The sequence below is a fragment of the Sardina pilchardus genome, chromosome 17, assembly GCF_963854185.1.
Source record: "Sardina pilchardus chromosome 17, fSarPil1.1, whole genome shotgun sequence".
NCBI lineage: Eukaryota > Metazoa > Chordata > Actinopteri > Clupeiformes > Clupeidae > Sardina > Sardina pilchardus.
Window position 1 is genome coordinate 9,522,384 of NC_085010.1, and position 20,000 is coordinate 9,542,383.

Here is a 20,000-nt window from a genome sequence, read left to right on the forward strand (position 1 = left end):
TGTGTGTGTGTGTACTGTTGATGGTCAGCCATGTTTTGGTGTCAACACTGATTCTGCTAAAAGTTCCATCCGAAGATTCACAGAACTCTTCCTGAGACCATGAGCCAATCAGCATTCTGGAGTTTGTGTGTATCTGTGATGTTTATTATGTTTGTGTCTTTTTGTATGTAGTGTGTGTGTGTGTGTGTGTGTGTGTGTGTGTGTGTGTGTGTGTGTGTGTGTGTGTCTGTCCATTGAAGGACCCGAAGCATCTTCATCTTCAGGGACTGTTAGGCTCCACCACAGTGGGCTTCTAAGCTATTTAGCTCACACTCATACACACATGTACACATCGACAAGCTAACACACACACACACACACACACTTACTCACAAGGACACACACACAAACTGTTGATTCTCAGAGCATGAATGCCTCTAATAGCCTTACTCGAGACCATAATGCTGGGTGAATACTAATGTGTGTGTGTGTGTGTGTGTGTGTGTGTTCATGTACATGTTTGTGGTTTAGTACGGGAATGTTCTTAGTTCCCCTTCGCCATGGAAACGGGAATTTGCAAAAGGGGGGTTGTGTGTGTGTGTGTGTGAGTGTATTTCTCTACACTTTTGGCAGCATATGGTGGTGGTCCATCGTGTACACACACCCATACCATCCTGCCATAAAAATTCCACTTTCTTCAATAAGGGGTCATTTGTCTCCCTCTGTGTGTGTGTGTGTGTGTGTGTTTGTGTGTGTGTGTGTGTGTGTGTGTGTGTGTGTTTTCCTATGTGTGTGTGAATGTGTTTGCCTGTGTGTGAATGTGTTTGCCTCTGTGTGTGTGTGTGTGTGTGTGTGTGTGCTTGCCCGTGCGGTGGGTAAAATTCCGGATGGCCTCCCCTGACCCAGGCTGCATGCTGGGGGCTTTTCAGAACTCCGGCAGCCGAGGGAGAGGAAGGATGTAGAGAGTCAAGAACTTCCTGCAGAGAGAGAGAGAGAGATAGAGAGATGGGGAGAGAGATGGAGAGATGAACTGGGAGAGAAGGATGAAGAGAGTAGAAGAGAAGAGAAAAGGGAGGCTGAAAAAGGGGGGGTAATTAGAGAGGGAGAAAGGAAGAGGAATGGTGAGGTATAAGAGAGAGAGAGAGAGAGAAGAGGGAGAGAGATAAAGAGAGAAGGAATGTGGACATAAAAGAGAGAGGGAAAGGGGGAGTTTTGCATGGATGGGAAGTGTATACCGTAATTTCGCAACTATTAGCTGTGGCTTATATATTGGTTTCGCAAAATTTCTTCAGCTAAGTGGTTAATACACGGGGGCAGTTAATATGGTTTTTATATGGTTTTGTTTCTTTTAACTTGCATAAAACACTTTACTGCGGCTTATACACGATGTGGCTAATACACAGGAAATTACTGTAAAGTGAAAACAGCACAATGTTGGTCTGTTTAAAACTAATTTTACAGATTTTACTTTACAGATTAAAAATAATTTTAATGCTACACTTCCTTAGCACGAGGAGACTGGAGACTCTGGCATTGCCTACACGTGCCCTGAATGCCTGGGTGCCTGGATTGCAATACTTGTTGTGGTGGTGGTGGGGGTGGGGTGGAGCATTGCCCTTTTTGTTGCTTTTGGATTAATGGGGTTCCTACCCCGTGCACTAAATGGCCACCCAGTATGTAGGCCAACGTGATGTTGTTGTGATTGGTATGAGTAGTTATCCTCCATAGCCGCTAAATAGCCACCCAGTAGGCTAACGTGATGTTGGGATTGAGCAGTTAGCCTCTATAGGTGCTTAATAGCCACCCAGTAGGCTAACGTGATGTTGGGTTTGAGCAGTTAGCCTCTATAGGTGCTTAATAGCCACCCAGTAGGCTAACGTGATGTTGGGATTGAGCAGTTAGCCTCTATAGGCGCTTAATAGCCACCCAGTAGGCTAACGTGATGTTGGGTTTGAGCAGTTAGCCTCTATAGGCGCTTAATAGCCACCCAATAGGCTAACGTGATGTTGGGTTTGAGCAGTTAGCCATAGGCGCTTCATAGCCACATGATTTTGTTGTTGTGGTGGTGGTGGGTTTAGGTAGTTGTCCTAACGCTAACTGGGCACCCAATAAGCTAATGTGATGTTTTTGTTGTGGTAGGTTTAGGTGGCTAGTTCGTATAGACGCTAAATGGGCACCCAGTATGCTGACGTGATGTTGTGGTGGGTTTTAGGTAGTTAGCCTCTATATGCATTAAATGGACACGCAGTGGCTAACGTTGCTAATACCTACTCTGTGTTTGGTACTTTAAGCAGAGAGCAAAGGGAAGGAGAGGATGAATGGTAGAAATAAAAGGAGTGATAGAGGTTGGTGCAGATACAGTAGAAGAGGGATGCTAGAGAAGAGGACAAAGAGAGAGAGAGATGGAGAGAAGGAAAGGGAAGAAAGAAGAGAGAGAGATGGAGGGGGCAATTAGACATGAGAAGGGAAAGAAGGGAGATTGAAAAAGAGAGCGAAAGAAACAGAGAGCAGAAAGGAGTGAGAGAGACAGAGGGAGTGAGAGGGGGAGAGAGGCTTTGATAAAGGAAGGATGAGTGTCAAACAGAGGGAAATGGGAGCTCAATGGTCAGAGAAAGAAGGGATAGGGAGAAGAGAGAGAGGGGGGGGGGGTGAAGATGGAGGGTAAGCGAGTGAGAGCGCTGCACTCTATTGGTTGATGGGTTGCGGTCTTGTGATGCCATTGGTTGGCTGGAGTAGAGGTGTCGTTGTATAACCCTAGAAACACACACTCACATACTCAGTCAGATTTTAATACACTGCCAGTACACACACACACACACACACACACACACACACATACACACAAAAATGTAGAGAGAATGAAAGAATGCAACTCCCTCCCCTTCTTCTCCCTCACTCTTTCTCTCCATCCCTCTCTCTCTCCCTCCCTCCATCCCTCTCTCTCTCTCTCCTCATCTCCTCCAATGTCCTCTGATGTCCAGTAGAACTGATGGACTTCATTAAGCAGCAGCACCTTCTGGATCTGTGGATCTGGCTTGTCTCACTGCAGGAGTGTGTGTGTGTGTGTGTGTGTGTGTGTGTGTGTGTGTTTCCCAGGTACATCAAAGGACTGTCTGAAACCCCACTGCTTATCCTGGCAATAATTCAGTATCTGTCTTTTTTTTCATCCGTTGAGCCTCGAGCCTCTTAACAGCAGCTTCTCTGGAGAGCTGCAATGGTCACTGTGTATTAATGCTACTGCCCAACACACACACACACACACACACACACACACACACAATCTATAATATTGGACTAGGCTGAGTTAATGAGGTTCCATTAGTGGTTTATTGTGGTCTGTTGGGAAACACTTTGTCTGGGGGCCACGGTCAGATAAATGTAATAAAGCAGCTGTGTGCGTGCGTGCGTGCGTGCGTGCGTGCGTGCGTGCGTGCGTGCGTGCGTGCGTGCGTGCGTGCGCGTCTGTACCGTATACATTCAAGTGTGTGGGAATTTTTATGTGGGCATGATTGTCTGTGTGTGAGACTGTACTGTATATACTGTGTGCGTGCGTGCACACAGTGGGTACAATTCTAAATGTGTGTGTGCGTGTGTGCGTGTGTTTGTGTGTGCGTGCGTGTGCGTGTGTGCGTGTGTGTGTGCGTGTGTGTGTGTGAGTGGTAGGGGGCAGAGCAGGATGAGTCACTGCTCTGGGTTCCCAATGAGATTATGGCTGCTGGACTGCAGGGGTGTAAACACGCTGCTCTACCACCACAGAGCCCTCAACTCCAGCACACGGGGTCACAGAGTCAAGAGCCCACAGGCTGTGTGTGTGTGTGTGTGTGTGTGTGTGTGTGTGTGTGTGTGTGTTCTATCATTCCTACCTTAATTTCACTACCATAGTAACAAGACCCTGCAGCTGTGTGTGTCTGTGAGTGAGAGAGCAAGAGAGATAGAGTGTCTGTGTGTGTGTGTGTGTGTGTATGTGTGTGTGTGTGTGTGTGTCTGTGTGTGTGTGTGTGTGTCTGTTTATGCTCTATCATTAGTTGTCACCTCAGTCTCACTACCACAGCGGTGAGAGCTTGTAGCTGTGTGTGTGTTTGTGTATGTTCTATATGCTATGATTGCTACGTCTGGGCTGTTTCTATGTTTCACAATATTCTGCTCAAGCCTGACAGTCAGTATGTTGTTAAACACTATTTCGAAACACAGTGCTTGCTTGCGTGTGTGTGTGTGTGTGTATGTGTGTGTGTTTGTGCCACTTGTTATCTACTTCAGAGAGACAGCCCTGTCTAACGCTGTAAAGCTTTTCACTTTTGCTGTACACACATCCAATGCGATGTCCTTGATAAACACCAGCTAACACCACACACAGCACTCTCTCTCTCTCTCTCTCTCTCTCTCTCTCTCTCTCTCTCTCTCTCTCTCTCTCTCTCTCTTACTCTCTCTTTCTCTCTCTCTCTGTCACACACACTGATATAAAAAAGAACTCACACACACACACACACACACACACACACACACACACACACACACACACACACACACACACACACACACACATACAGTACACAGACCAAAATCCATTTCACAACTAGTGTGGGGATTTGAGTGATTTGTGGCTTACAGCATTCTATAGAGAGTAACAATATTGTGTCCTTCTCTCTCTACTTCCTACCCCTACTCCCCCCTCCCTCTCTCTCGCTCTCTCTTTCTTTTACCCCCTCCCTCTCTCTCTCCTCTCTTTCTTTATCCCCCCTGTGTCCCCCTCTCCAGCTTCTGACACAGAGCAGGATGCTGCAGCGAAGCTGGAACAGGAGCGGGCGGAGATCGTGGCCAAATATGACAAGGTAATTTCCCAGACATGACCAGCCGAACCCAGATCAAACACTGTGGGCCAATGGTGACAAGGTAATTTCCCAGACATGACCAGCCAAACCCAGATAAAAGCATTGTGGTGGTCAGATATGACAAGGTAATTTCCCAGGCATGAGAAGTTGGAGCCAGATAAAAACATTGTGGTGGTCAGATATGACGAGGTAATGACCCAGACATGCCCAGTCTAAGCCAGATTAAAAAAAAATTCTGCTCATATGACAAGGGAAGCACCCAGACATGACCAACCGAACACAGGTTAAATATTGTGGCCGATTATGACAAGATAATCATCTAGACATACCCAGCTGAACCCGGATAAAAAATGTGACCAGACATGACAAGGTGAGCGCCCAGACATGACCAACCGAAGGCAGATAAAAGGTAAGGGCTCAGACTTGACCAATGGAACCCAGATAACTTGAGACAGACCAACATGCGATATAGCCACAATTGACAATATCAAGCCTGTCAGTATTACACCTCTAGTATTTGTACTGCACGGCAATGGGCAGGGTATTGCACCAGCAACTCCAGGCCTGGTGGGTGTGCTAGTTCCAATAGTGTATCAGTCAAAGGACAACTCCAACACCAATGTTGCCAATGCAAAGTTTAATCCAACCAGTGATAAGTGTGTGTGTGTGTGTGTGTGTGTGTGTGTGTGTGTGTTGTGTGTGTGTGTGTGTGTGTGTGTGTCTATGTAAAGCTGTACACACACCTTCTCTCTTTCACTCTCTCTCTCTCTCCTTCTCTCTTTCTCTTTCCGATAAGACGTGAAAAGTGCAAAACGTTTTTGGTCCCATTCAGACCATCATCAGTGCAAAAAGATATTGCACAGCAATGGACAGTAGTGGGCAGTGTGTAGTGGGTGGTGTGTAGTGGGCAGTGGACAGTGAGTAGTGGGTGATGTGTAGTGGGTGGTGGGCAGTAGGTAGAGGGCAGTGAGTAGTGGGCAGTAGGTAGTGGGCAGTAGGTAGTGGGCACTGGGTAGTGGGTAATGGGTAGTAGGTAGAGGGCAGTGAGTAGTGGGCACTGGGTAGTGGGTAGAGGGTAGAGGGCAGTGGGTAGTGGGCACTGGATAGTGGGTAGAGGGCTGTAGGTAGTAGGCACTGGATAGTGGGTAGTAGGTAGTGGGCACTGGGTAGTGGGTAGAGGGCAGAGGGCAGTGGGTAGTGGGCACTGGGTAGTGGGTAGAGGGCTGTAGGTAGTAGGCACTGGGTAGTGGGTAGTAGGTAGTGGGCACTGGGTAGTGGGTAGAGGGCTGTAGGTAGTAGGCACTGGGTAGTGGGTAGAGGGCTGTAGGTAGTAGGCACTGGGTAGTGGGTAGTAGGTAGTGGGCACTGGGTAGTGGGTAGAGGGCAGAGGGCAGTGGGTAGTGGGCAGTGGGTAGTGGGTAGAGGGCTGTAGGTAGTAGGCACTGGGTAGTGGGTAGAGGGCTGTAGGTAGTAGGCACTGGGTAGTGGGTAGAGGGCTGTAGGTAGTAGGCATTGGGTAGTGGGTAGAGGGCTGTAGGTACTGTAGTAGGCACTGGGTAGTGGGTAGAGGGCTGTAGGTAGTAGGCATTGGGTAGTGGGTAGAGGGCTGTAGGTAGTAGGCATTGGGTAGTGGGTAGAGGGCTGTAGGTACTGTAGTAGGCACTGGGTAGTGGGTAGAGGGCTGTAGGTACTGTAGTAGGCACTGGGTAGTGGGTAGAGGGCTGTAGGTACTGTAGTAGGCACTGGGTAGTGGGTAGAGGGCTGTAGGTACTGTAGTAGGCACTGGGTAGTGGGTAGAGGGCAGTCCATGAGCCCACAGTGCCGCTGCTGAATGGATGTGTAAATAGTAACTGACAGATTTGGGCTAGCTCAGTTCCAGTGGCCATGACTGTGGATGGAGAGACGATGGCCTCTGAGAGTGGACCCAGCTGGACCCAACCAGATGAGCTCACTGGCCTCAGCGCAGGCAGCTCTTGCTTGGCTTTTCAGTCTGGATTTAACAGGCTGTGGTCATGGCTGTTGTTTTTATTTCCTGTCCACTGTAATTGTCCAGTGAATTGGCCAGCCTCCTCCTCTGTCAAGGGCACACGTCTTTTGTGTGTCTGTGTGTCTGTGTGTCTGTGTGTCTGTGCGTCTGTGTGTGTGTGTGTGTGTGTGTGTGTGTGTGTGTGTGTCTCTCTCTCTCTCTCTCTCTCTCTCTCTCTCTCTCTCTCTCTCTCTCTCTCTCTCTGTGTGTGTGTGTGTGTGTGTGTGTCTTTGTGTGTGTGTGTTTGTGTGTGTGTGTTTGTGTGTGTGTGTTTGTGTGTGTTTGTGTGTGTGTGTGTGTGTGTGTGTGTGTGTGTGTGTGTGATTCAGTCTATTCAGCACAGCTCATTAGAGAGAGAGTGTGGGGGCCGTCTATCTGACACTCTGGATAATTACATTATGATGTCAGACCCATTGAAGACAGTGGCGCAATTACACACACACACACACACACACAGAGATAGACAGAGAGAGGGATGCTCTAATTCTAAGTCTCACCCCATGCTCTTTCTGACATAGACATGTCATACCCCACACACACATGCACACACACATTTTTTAGTTTGAATGTTTGAATGGAGAAAATAAGCCCATGGCAATTAGTGTATCCAAAGTGCCTTGATAATAAGCAACTGTGAATATCAGTATGAATGGATGGGGTCTGTGTGTGTGTGTCTGTGTGTGTGTGTGTGTGTGTCTGTCTGTGTGGTGAGGTGTAACAGAGAGGCAGTTGTTGTCTGTGTGTGACATCACTGTACTTCCTACTTGTTCACCTTTGCGCCACACCCATCAGCCCACTGATGTGTCATCATCACACTTCTTTATTCCAGAATGATGATGTCTTCTCTCCCATAATCCCCTTGGGCGGGAGCCCATTTCCTTAATGCCTTGGACCCCTGTCCTGCTGTTTCATTGGTCAAAATAAACACGTCCCCTGTCCTGCTGTCTCATTGGTCAAAATGGACACGTCCCCTGTCCTGCTGTCTCATTGGTCAAAATGGACCCGTCTCTCACTTATGTTATTGTCACTGGTTACATAACATTAGTCAGAGTAAATGAGCATACAGTATACTGTTATCAGAACAAAGAGGAGAAGAAGATCGATCAATCTATTGATCTATCTATCTATCCGTCGATTTATCTATGGATCTATCTATGGCTTTTTGACCTAAAGATAAGAAAGCAGAGGAAAGGACTGATGAGTTTAAAAAGTTCAGATGAACTTTTTCCAGTTACAGTCTGCAATCCCTCTGCCTCTCTGCCATTATTAAACAGTAGCCATGGTTACATGGACACTTGTATTCCAGTTAGAAAGAGAATAAAAGCTTCTGACACAGAGCAGGATGCTGCGGCGAAGCTGGAACAGGAGCGGGTGGAGATCGTGGCCAAATATGACAAGGTAATTTCCCAGACATGACCAGCCGGAGAGGGGTTATTGGGGTCGTTGAGAGGAGAGAAGAGCGGGATGCTTTGAGTAGAGATGGAAAAATGGAATCTGACATTTTACGTTTCCGTAAGAGTAAAAACAAACCATGTTCCCCTCCCAACCCCATCCACCCACACTCTAAGAAAACAAACAAAAAAGGCAGTCTGTCAGCTCATATGCTATAATGACTATAATACTTCCTCTTAATTACATCTTGTAACGTGTGTGTGTGTGTGTGTGTGTGTGTGTGTGTGTGTGTGTGTGTGTGTGTGTGTGTGTGTGTGTGTGTGTGTGTGTGTGTGTGTGTGTGTGTGTGCGTGTGAATGTGCGTGCTAGTGTGTGAGAGAGAGAGAGATGGAGAGAGAGAGAGAGAGAGATGGAGAGCACATGAGGGAGGTGAAGAAGAGAAGAGAAAGGAGGGATGAGGAGATGGAACATAAGAAGGAGTGGAGGGATGAAGGGAGGAGAGGAGAAAGAACAGAAAGAAGAGGAATGGATATGACCGGAGGGGAAGAAAACGGAGAGGAGAGAAAAAGGAGAGGAGGAGTGGTGAAAGAGTAAAGGAGGAGAGGAGGAGGTCAGAGTAGGGCAGCTCGTCAGTGACTGATTGCAGAGCAACAGGGAGTCTTGATAAAACTCCCTCATCATTAATACATGACCCCCTTGTGTGATCCTGACTCGGAGAGAGGGCAAGTGTGTGTGTGTGTGTGTGTGTGTGTGTGTGTGTGTGTGTGTGTGTGTGTGTGTGTGTGTGTGTGTGTGTGTGTGTGTGTCTATTTCCCAGAGAACGTCCAAATGTCATCCCTCTCTCTCTCTCTCTCTCCATCACAGCAAGCCCACTGCCATTCTGTCTGTCCATTCACTTTTCTATCCTTCCTTCTATTATGTAATGTATCTATCACTCCATCTCTCTCTTCTCATCCCTCTCTCCCCTGTCTCTCTCTCTCCCCTTTCTCTCTCTCTCTCTCTCTCTCTCTCTCTCTCTCTCTCTCTCTCTCTCTCTCTCTCTCTCTCTCTCCCTCTCTCTTTCTCTCTCTCTCTCTCTCCACTCATCTGTTTGTGTGAGAGAGAGCTGCATGTTTTCCTTCAGTCTCCAGAGGGGGAGAGGATGGACAGTCCATGTGCACTGAACGCCCGGAATGTGAAAAACGTCTATAAATAGAGCATTTTCAAACACTCCCTCTCACACACACACACACACACACACACACACACATACACACAGACACACACACACACACTGAGCAAGGTTATTAAAACATGTTTTTTGAGGCTAAGAACTTCTTTAAATCGAGCATTTGGAGACACTCCCGTTCCCTTGCACAGACTCTTGGGGTTATTAAAACATGTTTTTGGGATTTTAAACATGCCTCGCTGTCTCACACGGATCTTACTAAATGGCTTGCTGATTCCTGAACGTCAACCAGGAGTGCCTGGAAGTGTGGGGTCATGAGCTGCATACATGACCTTTGACCTTTAACCTCCGCGCTATTGTAGCTTTGATATGATAATGCCGTGGCTTTGAGTGTGCTTTCAGGCAGAAGTAATCAGCCTTTGGAAACCTTGTGACTCAAAAGCCAGTGGTTTTAGTCATGCACACGAGTGATTGACACACATGCATACACACACACATACTGTAAACACACACACACACACACACACACACACATGAGCAGTGATGATACTAAAGGATTTTCAGTCCATAATGTCAAATGCCACAGAGGACAGCTGTGGGATATGAAGTTCAGCCACAGTATATATTTATCCATATACCCAAATTGAGGCTGTTTCATTTTTAGACACACACACACACACACACACACACACACACACACACACACACACAGACACACACAAACACACACCGTACTTACAGTATACTGTCTCTCCCCAACACAGACACATCACACACACACACACACACACACACACACACACACACACACACACACATCTGTGGATAGTCATGTGGTTATCTCAGAATGTTTGGCCACTCTCTGTCATTCTATTCCTTTATTCCCAAATCTGTCCATCAGCACTCCTCTCCTGGATGGCCTCTTTCATCCCTTGTTCATACCTTGCAAAGAGATGGATTACAGAGAGAGAGAGAGAGAGAACAGATGTGTGCACATTCTCTTACAGACAGGATCATCCTCAAAACACACACCTTCATACACACACAAGTTCATGTGACTATGTGTACATGCTTCCCTGCTCCTATACACTCACACACACACACACACACACACACACACACACACACACACACACACACACACACACACACACACACACACACACACCTACACACCTATTCAATACCCTGCAAACTGCTGATCTGCTGCACACTATAGATGCTGTGTGCTTCTATATGCAAAGTATATGCAATTTAGTTGAGCTGTGTATGTGTGTGTGTCTGTGTGTGTCTGTCTCTGTGTCTCTGTGTCTCTGTGTCTCTGTGTCTCTGTGTCTGTGTCTGTGTGTGTGTCTGTGTTTGTGTGTGTGTCTGTGCGTTAGTGCGTGTGTGTGTGTGTGTTAGTGTGCGTTAGTGTGCGTGTGTCTGAGTGTGTGAGTGTGCGTGTGTGTGCGTGTTCTTATTCCCTCCAGATGCCTGCCGCTCGGTGATGTATTTATGTATGCCTGTGGGTAAGACTTGGCCAGAGCCAGTGGTTCTGAGCTGAGCAGAGGAGAGGTCTGTGTGTGTGTGTGTGTGTGTGTGTGTGTGTGTGTGTGTGTGTGTGTGGGCATAAGTTGGAGCTGCATATTGCTATGCCAGCTGTACACACAGTAGCGCTGGACCTCAGTAAAAGGCGCGTTTTAGAGCTCAAGTGCGATTAACACCCCAACAGACACAGACAGACAGACAGACAGACAGACAGATAGACAGAGAGACACTGACACACGCACACACACTAGGGATGTCACGAGAACCGATACTAGCGATACCTCTCGATTCTGAAATGAAAAAACACCGGCGATGCCTATTTTTTTGAAGCACCGTAAGCACCGACGCCAGCATAAGCATCGGTGCTGCGACTCTTCCGGAACTGATGGGGGCAATACAGTGTTTCCCTTATCGACTAATTTGTGGCCATGCGCCACAGATTCAGCACCGGCCGCCACATATTGTGTTTCGTTACTTTTTTTTAATTTACTTATCTATTTTTTAACGGTATTGAAAAACACGCAACATTCGTTAAGCTGAATTTCCTTTCCCTGCTCTCCCTCTCTGTCACTCACGCGTCTGTCTCTCATGCACACCCATATACACACACACACACAGCCTCTCCCCTCCGTGCACACAGCGTCTGTCTCCATGAAAAGCAACCAGATCATTCCTGGAAGCGTGGTCGTACTGATGCACCTGACGCTGCCCGGGTGGAAGCATATAGTTCTTCCACAACTTTTGTAGACTATACGTGCAACTTTACCAAACAGTAAAAGTAAAGTAAAAGTAAACTTGTTCTCCTTGGCCCGCTCTCGTGCGTGCTCAACCCGCCCACGACATGCACATTTAATCCAAATAAAACATTCACAATCGTGAACGCAATGACGCACAGAAGACGACTAGCTAAATTGCTGTTTAAAATCCGGTTAGCATCATTAGCTAGTCTATGCTGCAGACGTTAAAACTCTTGCATTCAAGTTGACTGACCATCTCAATACCAATGTTTTTCAACTCCAAGACTTAAAGGTTCTGTCCCAAGGAGAAAAAGTAGCTTACCTTGAAACTTAAACACATGTGGGGAAACTGAACAGTCCAATCAGTAGAGTATGATCAGCTTTGTTTACAAAATGTTGAGGCTTCAACCAGACAGCTGAATTTAAGAGGTTGAGTTGTAATATGAATAGTAGGCTATAATCTGCATAAAGTTTGCTGCTAATGAAGATCAGAAATTTCATATAGAATGTATAAATAGTTACAGAATGTGTGTGTGTTTCAAATAAAGACTTAACATCTTGTTAAAAAAAAATCATTCACATTATATGAAAGCAGAGCGATAAAAAGGTGATGCAAGTTGTTGGTTTTTATACAATCCATTAGAAAAGTGATTTAATTAATTATGTGTAAGCCTATGTGATATGCTCGCAATTGGATACTGTATTCTGTTATGCTCTGTATGTTATAGAAATTATATTTCAGTATTCTGCAAATATTTCAATAAAGAAATTCATTAAGTACATGGGATTTTAGAAAATCCTTTTTTTTAACGATAGAATCGAATTTGGCATCGAGAATCGTGTAATTTTACTGGTATTGGCACCGACTACTGATTTTTTGGTATCGTGACACCCCTAACACACACACACACACACACACACACACACACACAGAGAGAGAGAGAGTCCCATCCATTTGGACTTGCTTATTTCCCTGCCTGCCTGTACTCTGCTGTTGTGTTCACTAGAGCTTTCCTTTGTCTCCTTTCTTGTCTCTGGTGATGTTTCCTGGTTTTCCTGTTGTCCCTGGTCTTTCTCTCTTGCTCTCTCTCCCTCTCTCTCTCTCTCTCTCGCGCTCTCTGTCTCACATCTTCCCCTGAACTTGTGTGTGTGTGTGTGTGTGTGTGTGTGTGTGTGTGTGTGTGTGAGAGAGAGAGAGTAAGAGAGAGAGAGTAAGAGAGAGAGAGTGAGAGAGAGAGAGACTCAGGTGTTGTCTGTCTCCATTTCACACCTTCTATCCTTTTCCTGGATGATCGAGACGAACCGTTCCATGACGAAGGGCACACAGTGTGTGTGTCCATCCATCCATCTCTCTCCCTTTAGACACGCTCACACACACGCTCTCATACACACACACACACACACACACACACACACACACACGTATTAATCTAAACCTGCAGCAGGAATATTAATATTCAGATTTTAGTTTATCTTTTTTCATTTCATATACCTTCACTACACCACCACCCTCTCTCTCTCTCTCTCTCTCTCTCTCTCTCTCTCTCTCTCTCTCTCTCTCTCTCTCTCTCTCTCTCTCTCTCTCTCTCTCACCTTCTCTCTGTGGTCCTGGTCCATATTAGGATTTGGAAGGCATGTTTTGCAAGGAGATGAAAACAGACATACACACACGCACGCACACACACACACACACACACACACACACACACACACACACACACACACACACACACACACACACACACACACACACACACACACACACACACACACACACACACATACAAACACACACACACACACACACACACACACACACGCTTACAGTGGCCTTCAGGGGAAGCTCTCCTCAGCACCAGATTAGAGTTGGGCTCAGAATTAATTATTGTTCCTCATGAATTATTGCTCTCTCTGAGATAACGTGTGTGTGTGTGTGTGTGTGTGTGTGTGTGTACAACACTCGGTAAAAGTGTATACATGCATGGTTGTCTATTGGAATGTGTTTGTGTATCTGTGTGTGTATGTGTGCCTTTGTGTATGCACAGCTGTTTCTGCGTGTATGTGTGTATGTGTTTGTGCATGCATGTGTGTATGTGCATGCGTGCACACGTGCTTGCGTATGTAAGTGTGTGTCTGTGTGCATGTGTGTCTGTATGCGTGTGTCTGTGTGCATGTGTGTCTGTGTGTGTGTGTGTGTGTGTCTGTGTGTGTGTGTGTGTGTGTGTGTGTGTGTGTGTGTGCGTGCGTGCGTGCTTGTGTGTGTTCATGCATTTGTCTATCTGACTGCATGTACTGTCCAGCCGCCCTCTGGTCCACTGCACCAGGCTACTTGTGTGTGTGTGTGTGTGTGTGTGTGTGTGTGTGTGTGTGTGTGTATGCATGCAGTGGTCCTATGCACTAGGCTACTAATGAGAGGCATCAATCCCACAGAGACCTGTGTGTGTGTGTGTGTGTGTGTTTGTGTGTTACAGCTGCCCCTCTGTTGGACCCATTAGTACTGATTCATTGCTGTTAAGTCACTTTGGACATTGTAAGTTGTAAGTCGCCAAATGAACAACTGTAATGACTCCATCCATTCACATGTGTGTGTGTGTGTGTGTGTGTGTGTGTGTGTGTGTGTGTATCATGTGTGTAGGTGTGTGTGTGTGTGTGTGTGTGTGTGTGTGTGTGTGTGTGTGTGTGTGTGTGTGTGTGTGTGTGTGTGTGTGTGTGTGTGTGTGTGTTTGTATGTGTGTGTGTGTGTGTAGGTGTGTGCAATCATGGGCATCTCATATTGGATTCACTGTTCCCAATCTCATTGGAGGCTAAGGAAGCCAGCTTGCAGCAGTGAGTTTGTCCAGTTCAAACCAGAGCCAGTGCAGCAATATCTTCACATCCCCAAAGATTCAGTCATGGGAACTATTCTAATATATCTCTCTCTCCCCACTCTATCAATCTACATCTATCTCTCTCTATATATATATTGTTATATCTCTCAATCTCTATCTTTATTCATATCTCTATCTCTCTTTCTCTTTCATATGAGGTCACTGATGAGGGTATTATGGGTCTTTTTTAGTTGGTGGCAGTACTGTATGTACAGTACACCTTATGATTGAGGGTAATATGGGTCTCTTTGTGTGTGTGTGTGTGTGTGTGTGTGTGTGTGTGTGTGTGTGTGTGTGTGTGTGTGTGTGAGTGTGAGTGTGTGTGTGTGTGTGTGTGTGTGTGTGTGTGTGTGTGTGTGTGTGTGTGTGTGTGTGTGTGTGTGTGTGTGTGTGTGTGTGTGTGTGTGTGTCTGTGTGTGTGTGTGTGTGTGTGTGTGTGTGTGTGTGTGTGCACCTTATGATTGAGGGCCACAGGCAGGCTACACCAGGTACGCAACAGAAGCTTGAGAGTCTGCTGCAATAATTAGCTTCCACTACAGTCAAAGGAACTGGACTCACACACCAGACGCCATAGTGGTGTGCAGTGCACTATATAAATTAGACCAGTGTGCCAGTAGACCAGTCTTCTGAAGCTATTTTCACACTTCACCACAGCTACAGCTTCAGTTGCCGACCGACCTCATGTAGCCTGGCTGTTATAATGACGGAGTGATGCAACTCTGTGTTAGGGGTGTATGACAAGGATTTAATAAAGGAATATTAAATTCTCTCTCTCCCTCCCTCCCTCTCTCTCTCTCTTTCTTTTTCTCTCTCTCCCTCTCTCTCTCTCTCTCCCTCCCTCTCCCTCTCTCTCTCTCTCTCTCTCTCTCTCTCAGGGAAAGGAGGGAGCGACGGTGGAACCGTGGGAGGATGCCAATTTCCACCTGTACAAAGTCATCGACCGCTTTGGCTTCCTGCAGTAAGTTGCACTCAGTTCAATTATGCCCTGTTACATTCTGTTCTGTTCTATTCCTCCAATTCAGCTCAATTCAATTTCACTTCATCTCTATAGTCTCATGGGCCTTGTGCTTGAACCCATTGTTTCATTACACACACACACACACACACACACACACACACACACACACACACACACACACACACACACACACACACACACATTCACACACTAATGCTTGAACCCACCTAAAGCGGTAAGTAAGTATGTAGGTATCGGTGTCCAAGAAAGGCTCCCATTAAACAGGGGAAACAATTTATCAGAACCCGGTTCCTAAGGGGAACCTACGCTGGAGGATATGGTAGCTTACTGGTTAAATGCTGGTAGCATGCAGTGGCGTGAAAAGGTGTGGGTTCAATTCCTAGCCTCCTATCCATCTACTGTTTCTATCTGTTGTCTTTTTCTCTGTTCATCTTCTAACCATCCATCTATGAAATGGATTCTATCTCTTTCTATCCTCTTTAAACCCTGGCAGTGCAGCCCTATGGTTCCTCAACTACACTGTAATGACATAGAGTCTATACATAGATGTGTGTGTGTGTGAGGGAATGTGTGTGTAAGAAAGACAGCTTTGTGTGTGTGTGTGTAGGAGAGAGAGAGTGTACTGTGTGTGTGTGTGTGTGTGTGTGTAGGAGAGAGAGAGTGTAATGTGTGTGTGTGTGTGTGTGTGTGTGTAGGAGATAGAGAGTGTATTGTGTGTGTGTGTTTGTGTGTGTGTGAGAGAGAGTGAGTGAGTGACTGGGTGTGTTTATGAGCAAGTGTGTGTTTGTAGGGTGCCACATGTGGGTTGGCAGCTGAGGGAAATGAGTGGTTAGCCACAATCACAGGGCTCCAGAGCCAAGGGGGGAGAGCAGGGGCCTGAGCCCAGAGAGGGCTGCTCTTGGCTGGGCAAGAGAGAGCAGGAGGGCTGGGTGGATTGTTGCAGAGGCTGGAGGGCTGAGTGACTAGCTGTTAGCATAGAAGAGACACGCATATATATGAAGAGGGAGACGCTATACTGTACATACAGTCTTTATGAAGCTATACTGTTCATGTACATAATACACAGAAAACACCAGATGTTTTTTTTCTTGTGATTTAGAAAAAAAAAACTATTTGAGAAAGTTAGAATGAGGATGAGTGAACCGAGAGAGTGAGTGAGTTGCGAGGGAGCGGGAGAGACATATGGATAGAGAGAAGGTGGAAGAGGGCATGTTGAAGAGAGAGAGAGTCTGAATGAGTTTGACAGTGTGTGACCAAAAGAGTGAGATTGAGTGAGCCTTTCAGTTATCATAAGGACAAGTTGTGAAATGTCTTGCGATAGCGCTGGTGTGTGTGTGTGTGTGTGTGTGGGGGGGGGGGGGGGTCTCACTCAGTGACCTTATCTCCCTACATCAGCATTAATGATAATCATCATTATCACACACACACACACACACACACACACACACACGCACATACAGTATATCTCTCTACATCATCATTGCATGCTCATCTCAACACACAAGACGGCACAGTTAGGACAACAGAACTGAGAACATAGACATGTGTAGAACACACAAGACAATAGAACTGAGAACATAAACGTGTGTAGAACACACAAGGCAGTAGAACTGAGAACATAGACATGTGTAGAACACACAAGATTGCAGAACTGAGGACATAAACGTGTAGAACACACAAGGCAGCAGAACTGAGAACATAAGTCCTTTTTCCATCAGGTTTTCAAGTGAATCAACTCTTAAAGCGAATTATCTTTTAGCGACATATGAAGCGCCAAGACGGTTTTCCATTCAAAAGAACAATTATTGCGAATCAAAATGATCCAGAGCCCTGTTAATGTGCATATCTCTACTGCACTAGATGGTTTTCCATCAACAGTTGTAGCGAATGGAACACTTCTAGCGAATTTATCAAAGGTAGCGAATGGTACACCATTGTGAGGTGAACGTCTTTGAATGAGCGAGACAGAATTCAGATTTTAGCGCCGACATTCTAAGCAGGCGTCACAGTAAGTTATATCGCTACAAACCTTTTTTGTCACATTTATATCGATTTAACTCTCCTTAATCCACTTCTGGTGAGCAAATTAACTTCTCACAACAAAACCGACGTTAGAGTGATATAAGTCATTTTCCATCACATGTGTTGCACTAACTTTTGATGCGAGTCGTATTTAAGCAAATTAACTTTTTAATGGAAAAAGGGCTATAGACATGTGTAGTGCACACAAGACATCAGAACTGAGAACATAAGCGTATAGAACACACAAGACATCAGAACTGAGAACATAAACGTTTAGAACACACAAGACATCAGAACTGGGAACATTGACATGTGTACTGTAGAACACACAAGACAGCAGAACTGAGGGAGGGAGAGAAGAGAGGCTTGTTGTGTTTTATGTGTGTATTGGATGTGCATTTTGATTGATTTAATGACCGCTTTGGCAGTACAAACGAATGAATCCAAATAAATTAGCATTTTTAATTTGGCGTAGGCGGCAGGACAGCACAGGAAATGAGTGGAGAGAGAGAGAGGGATGACAGAGAGAGAGATGAGGGAGAGAGAGAGAGAGAGGATGAGAGGGCAGTTAACGAGCCAAGGGAGGCTATCGACAGGAAACGCTACCAACTTCCTGTCAAGATCAGAGGTCGAGGTGGTCACCCGGACAACCGAGAGACTGACACCGGAAAAGGGAGAGAGGGAGAGAGAGAAAAAGAGAGAGAGAGAGAGAGAGAGAGAAAGGGAGTATGAGAGAGGGGAAAAAGAGAGAGAATCTGACAGTAAGATATTTTATCTGAGTACAACATCAGTAGGAGACACAGGAAATGACTTCACAACACTGGACACAGGAAGTGATCTAATCAGACATGGGACATCAGAGAGAAAAAGAGAAGAGAGTTCTGACGGAATGTTCCGATCTAAAATTGAAATTCTAGGAGTGATATTAGCCTGAAGTCTAAATAATAGTTGTTGCCAGGAGACGAATATAATGGAGACGAGTAAACAAGAAACACACAAACAGACGCACAGACATCCTAAGATAAACAAACACATCGTTATTTAACGCATGTCGTTACAAACTACTCAAAGACTGTGAGAACAACTCCATATTGCAGATGACTCAACACATTCTGCTACATCTGCATAACACACACACACACACACACACACACACACACACACACACACACACACACACACACAGTTCCCATGAGGGTAACCCTTATTCCCAGCATAATGTCTTCTCTAGAACTGCAGTGTCACCTCCCTGATCCCATTGTAAAGCCTTCTCCTCCTCTCTACCTCTCATCCTTCCGTTTCTGTCTTTTCCATTTTCTTTCCAATCTTCTGCAATCATCCAGATACCTACCCTAATCCTATTGCAAACTCTCTCTCTCTTCCTCTCCCTCTCCCTCTCCCTCTCTTTCTCTTGTGGTCTCTCTCTCTCTCTACTTCTCTCTCTCAAGCTGCATAGCTGCATATAGCAAACTCTCTCTTCCTCTTTCTCTCTCTCTTTCTTTCTTTCTTCCTTTGTTTCTCTCTCCCTCTCTCTCTCTCTATCTCTCTCTCTACCTTCCCCCTCTCTCTCTCTCTCTCTTCCTCTCTCTCATAGATGCATAGCTAACGTCTGCATCAAAAGGCGAATAGTCCTAAATCTCCCAGATATACGAGCACCAATCTTCATCAATAGTCATTATCTGTAGCGCAGCACCCCAATCAGCATTAGTCACCCCAACACCTCAGGGGTGTCATAAACCTGTGTGTGTGTGTGTGTGTGTGTGTGTGTGTGTGTGTGTGTGTGTGGGTATCATAAACCTGCCCGCCCGGATCATTCCTCACTCTGGTCTATGCAGCGCCGCCTGTTTATTTGGCTCCGGGTCCCGTGGCTCACACAGTTTCCCAGGGCCAAGGCCCGCAGCCAGCCACCTGAGCTGCAACTGGGCCCCGGAGCCAGAGCCAAGATGGCGGAGGAGTGAGTGGGATGTGAGATTTCCCTGGTGATGTGAGGAGTTGTGTCAGGTCAGGGCCGCTCATACCCAGCATGCCGCTGTTTGTTTATTAAGTGAGTCAGCTTCCTGTTGGAGAGCAAACTTTCCTCTGCAGGCATACTCACGCATGCATACACACACACACACACACACACACACACACACACACACACACACACACACACACACACACACACACACACACACACACTAACTTCAGCAGAGGATGAATGAATAAAACATAGCACAATGCACAAGTATGTACATACAGCAAGTAACTGATGCTATTGGTACAGTTCCTGAACAAACAAACACACACACACACACACACACGCAAGCAAGAAAACAAACAAACAAACAAACACAAGCTTACTGTATGAGCTACAGTAAATGAATGAATAAAATATAGCACAGAAAGGCAGGGAATACATCAGAGAACTTGGTTCTGTTTAATAAAATATGACAGTTACATGAGATCTTTTGCATAGACTGGCTGTACTA

At 46.0% G+C, this 20,000-nt stretch overlaps 1 protein-coding gene across 4 annotated transcripts in view; it reads left to right on the forward strand.

Moving 5' to 3' along the window:
* Positions 1 to 20,000, forward strand: part of usp6nl (USP6 N-terminal like) — an 85,404-nt gene that overhangs the window by 43,618 nt on the left and 21,786 nt on the right. For 3 of the 4 annotated variants that reach the window (XM_062517738.1, XM_062517736.1, XM_062517737.1), the window contains 2 exons: positions 4,735 to 4,808; positions 15,404 to 15,486. In XM_062517738.1, coding sequence (XP_062373722.1) covers positions 4,735 to 4,808; positions 15,404 to 15,486 — 157 coding nt within the window. Of the gene's footprint in view, positions 1 to 4,734; positions 4,809 to 8,167; positions 8,233 to 15,403; positions 15,487 to 20,000 lie in introns of those variants that run through there. The other variant, XM_062517739.1, reaches the window with a different exon arrangement.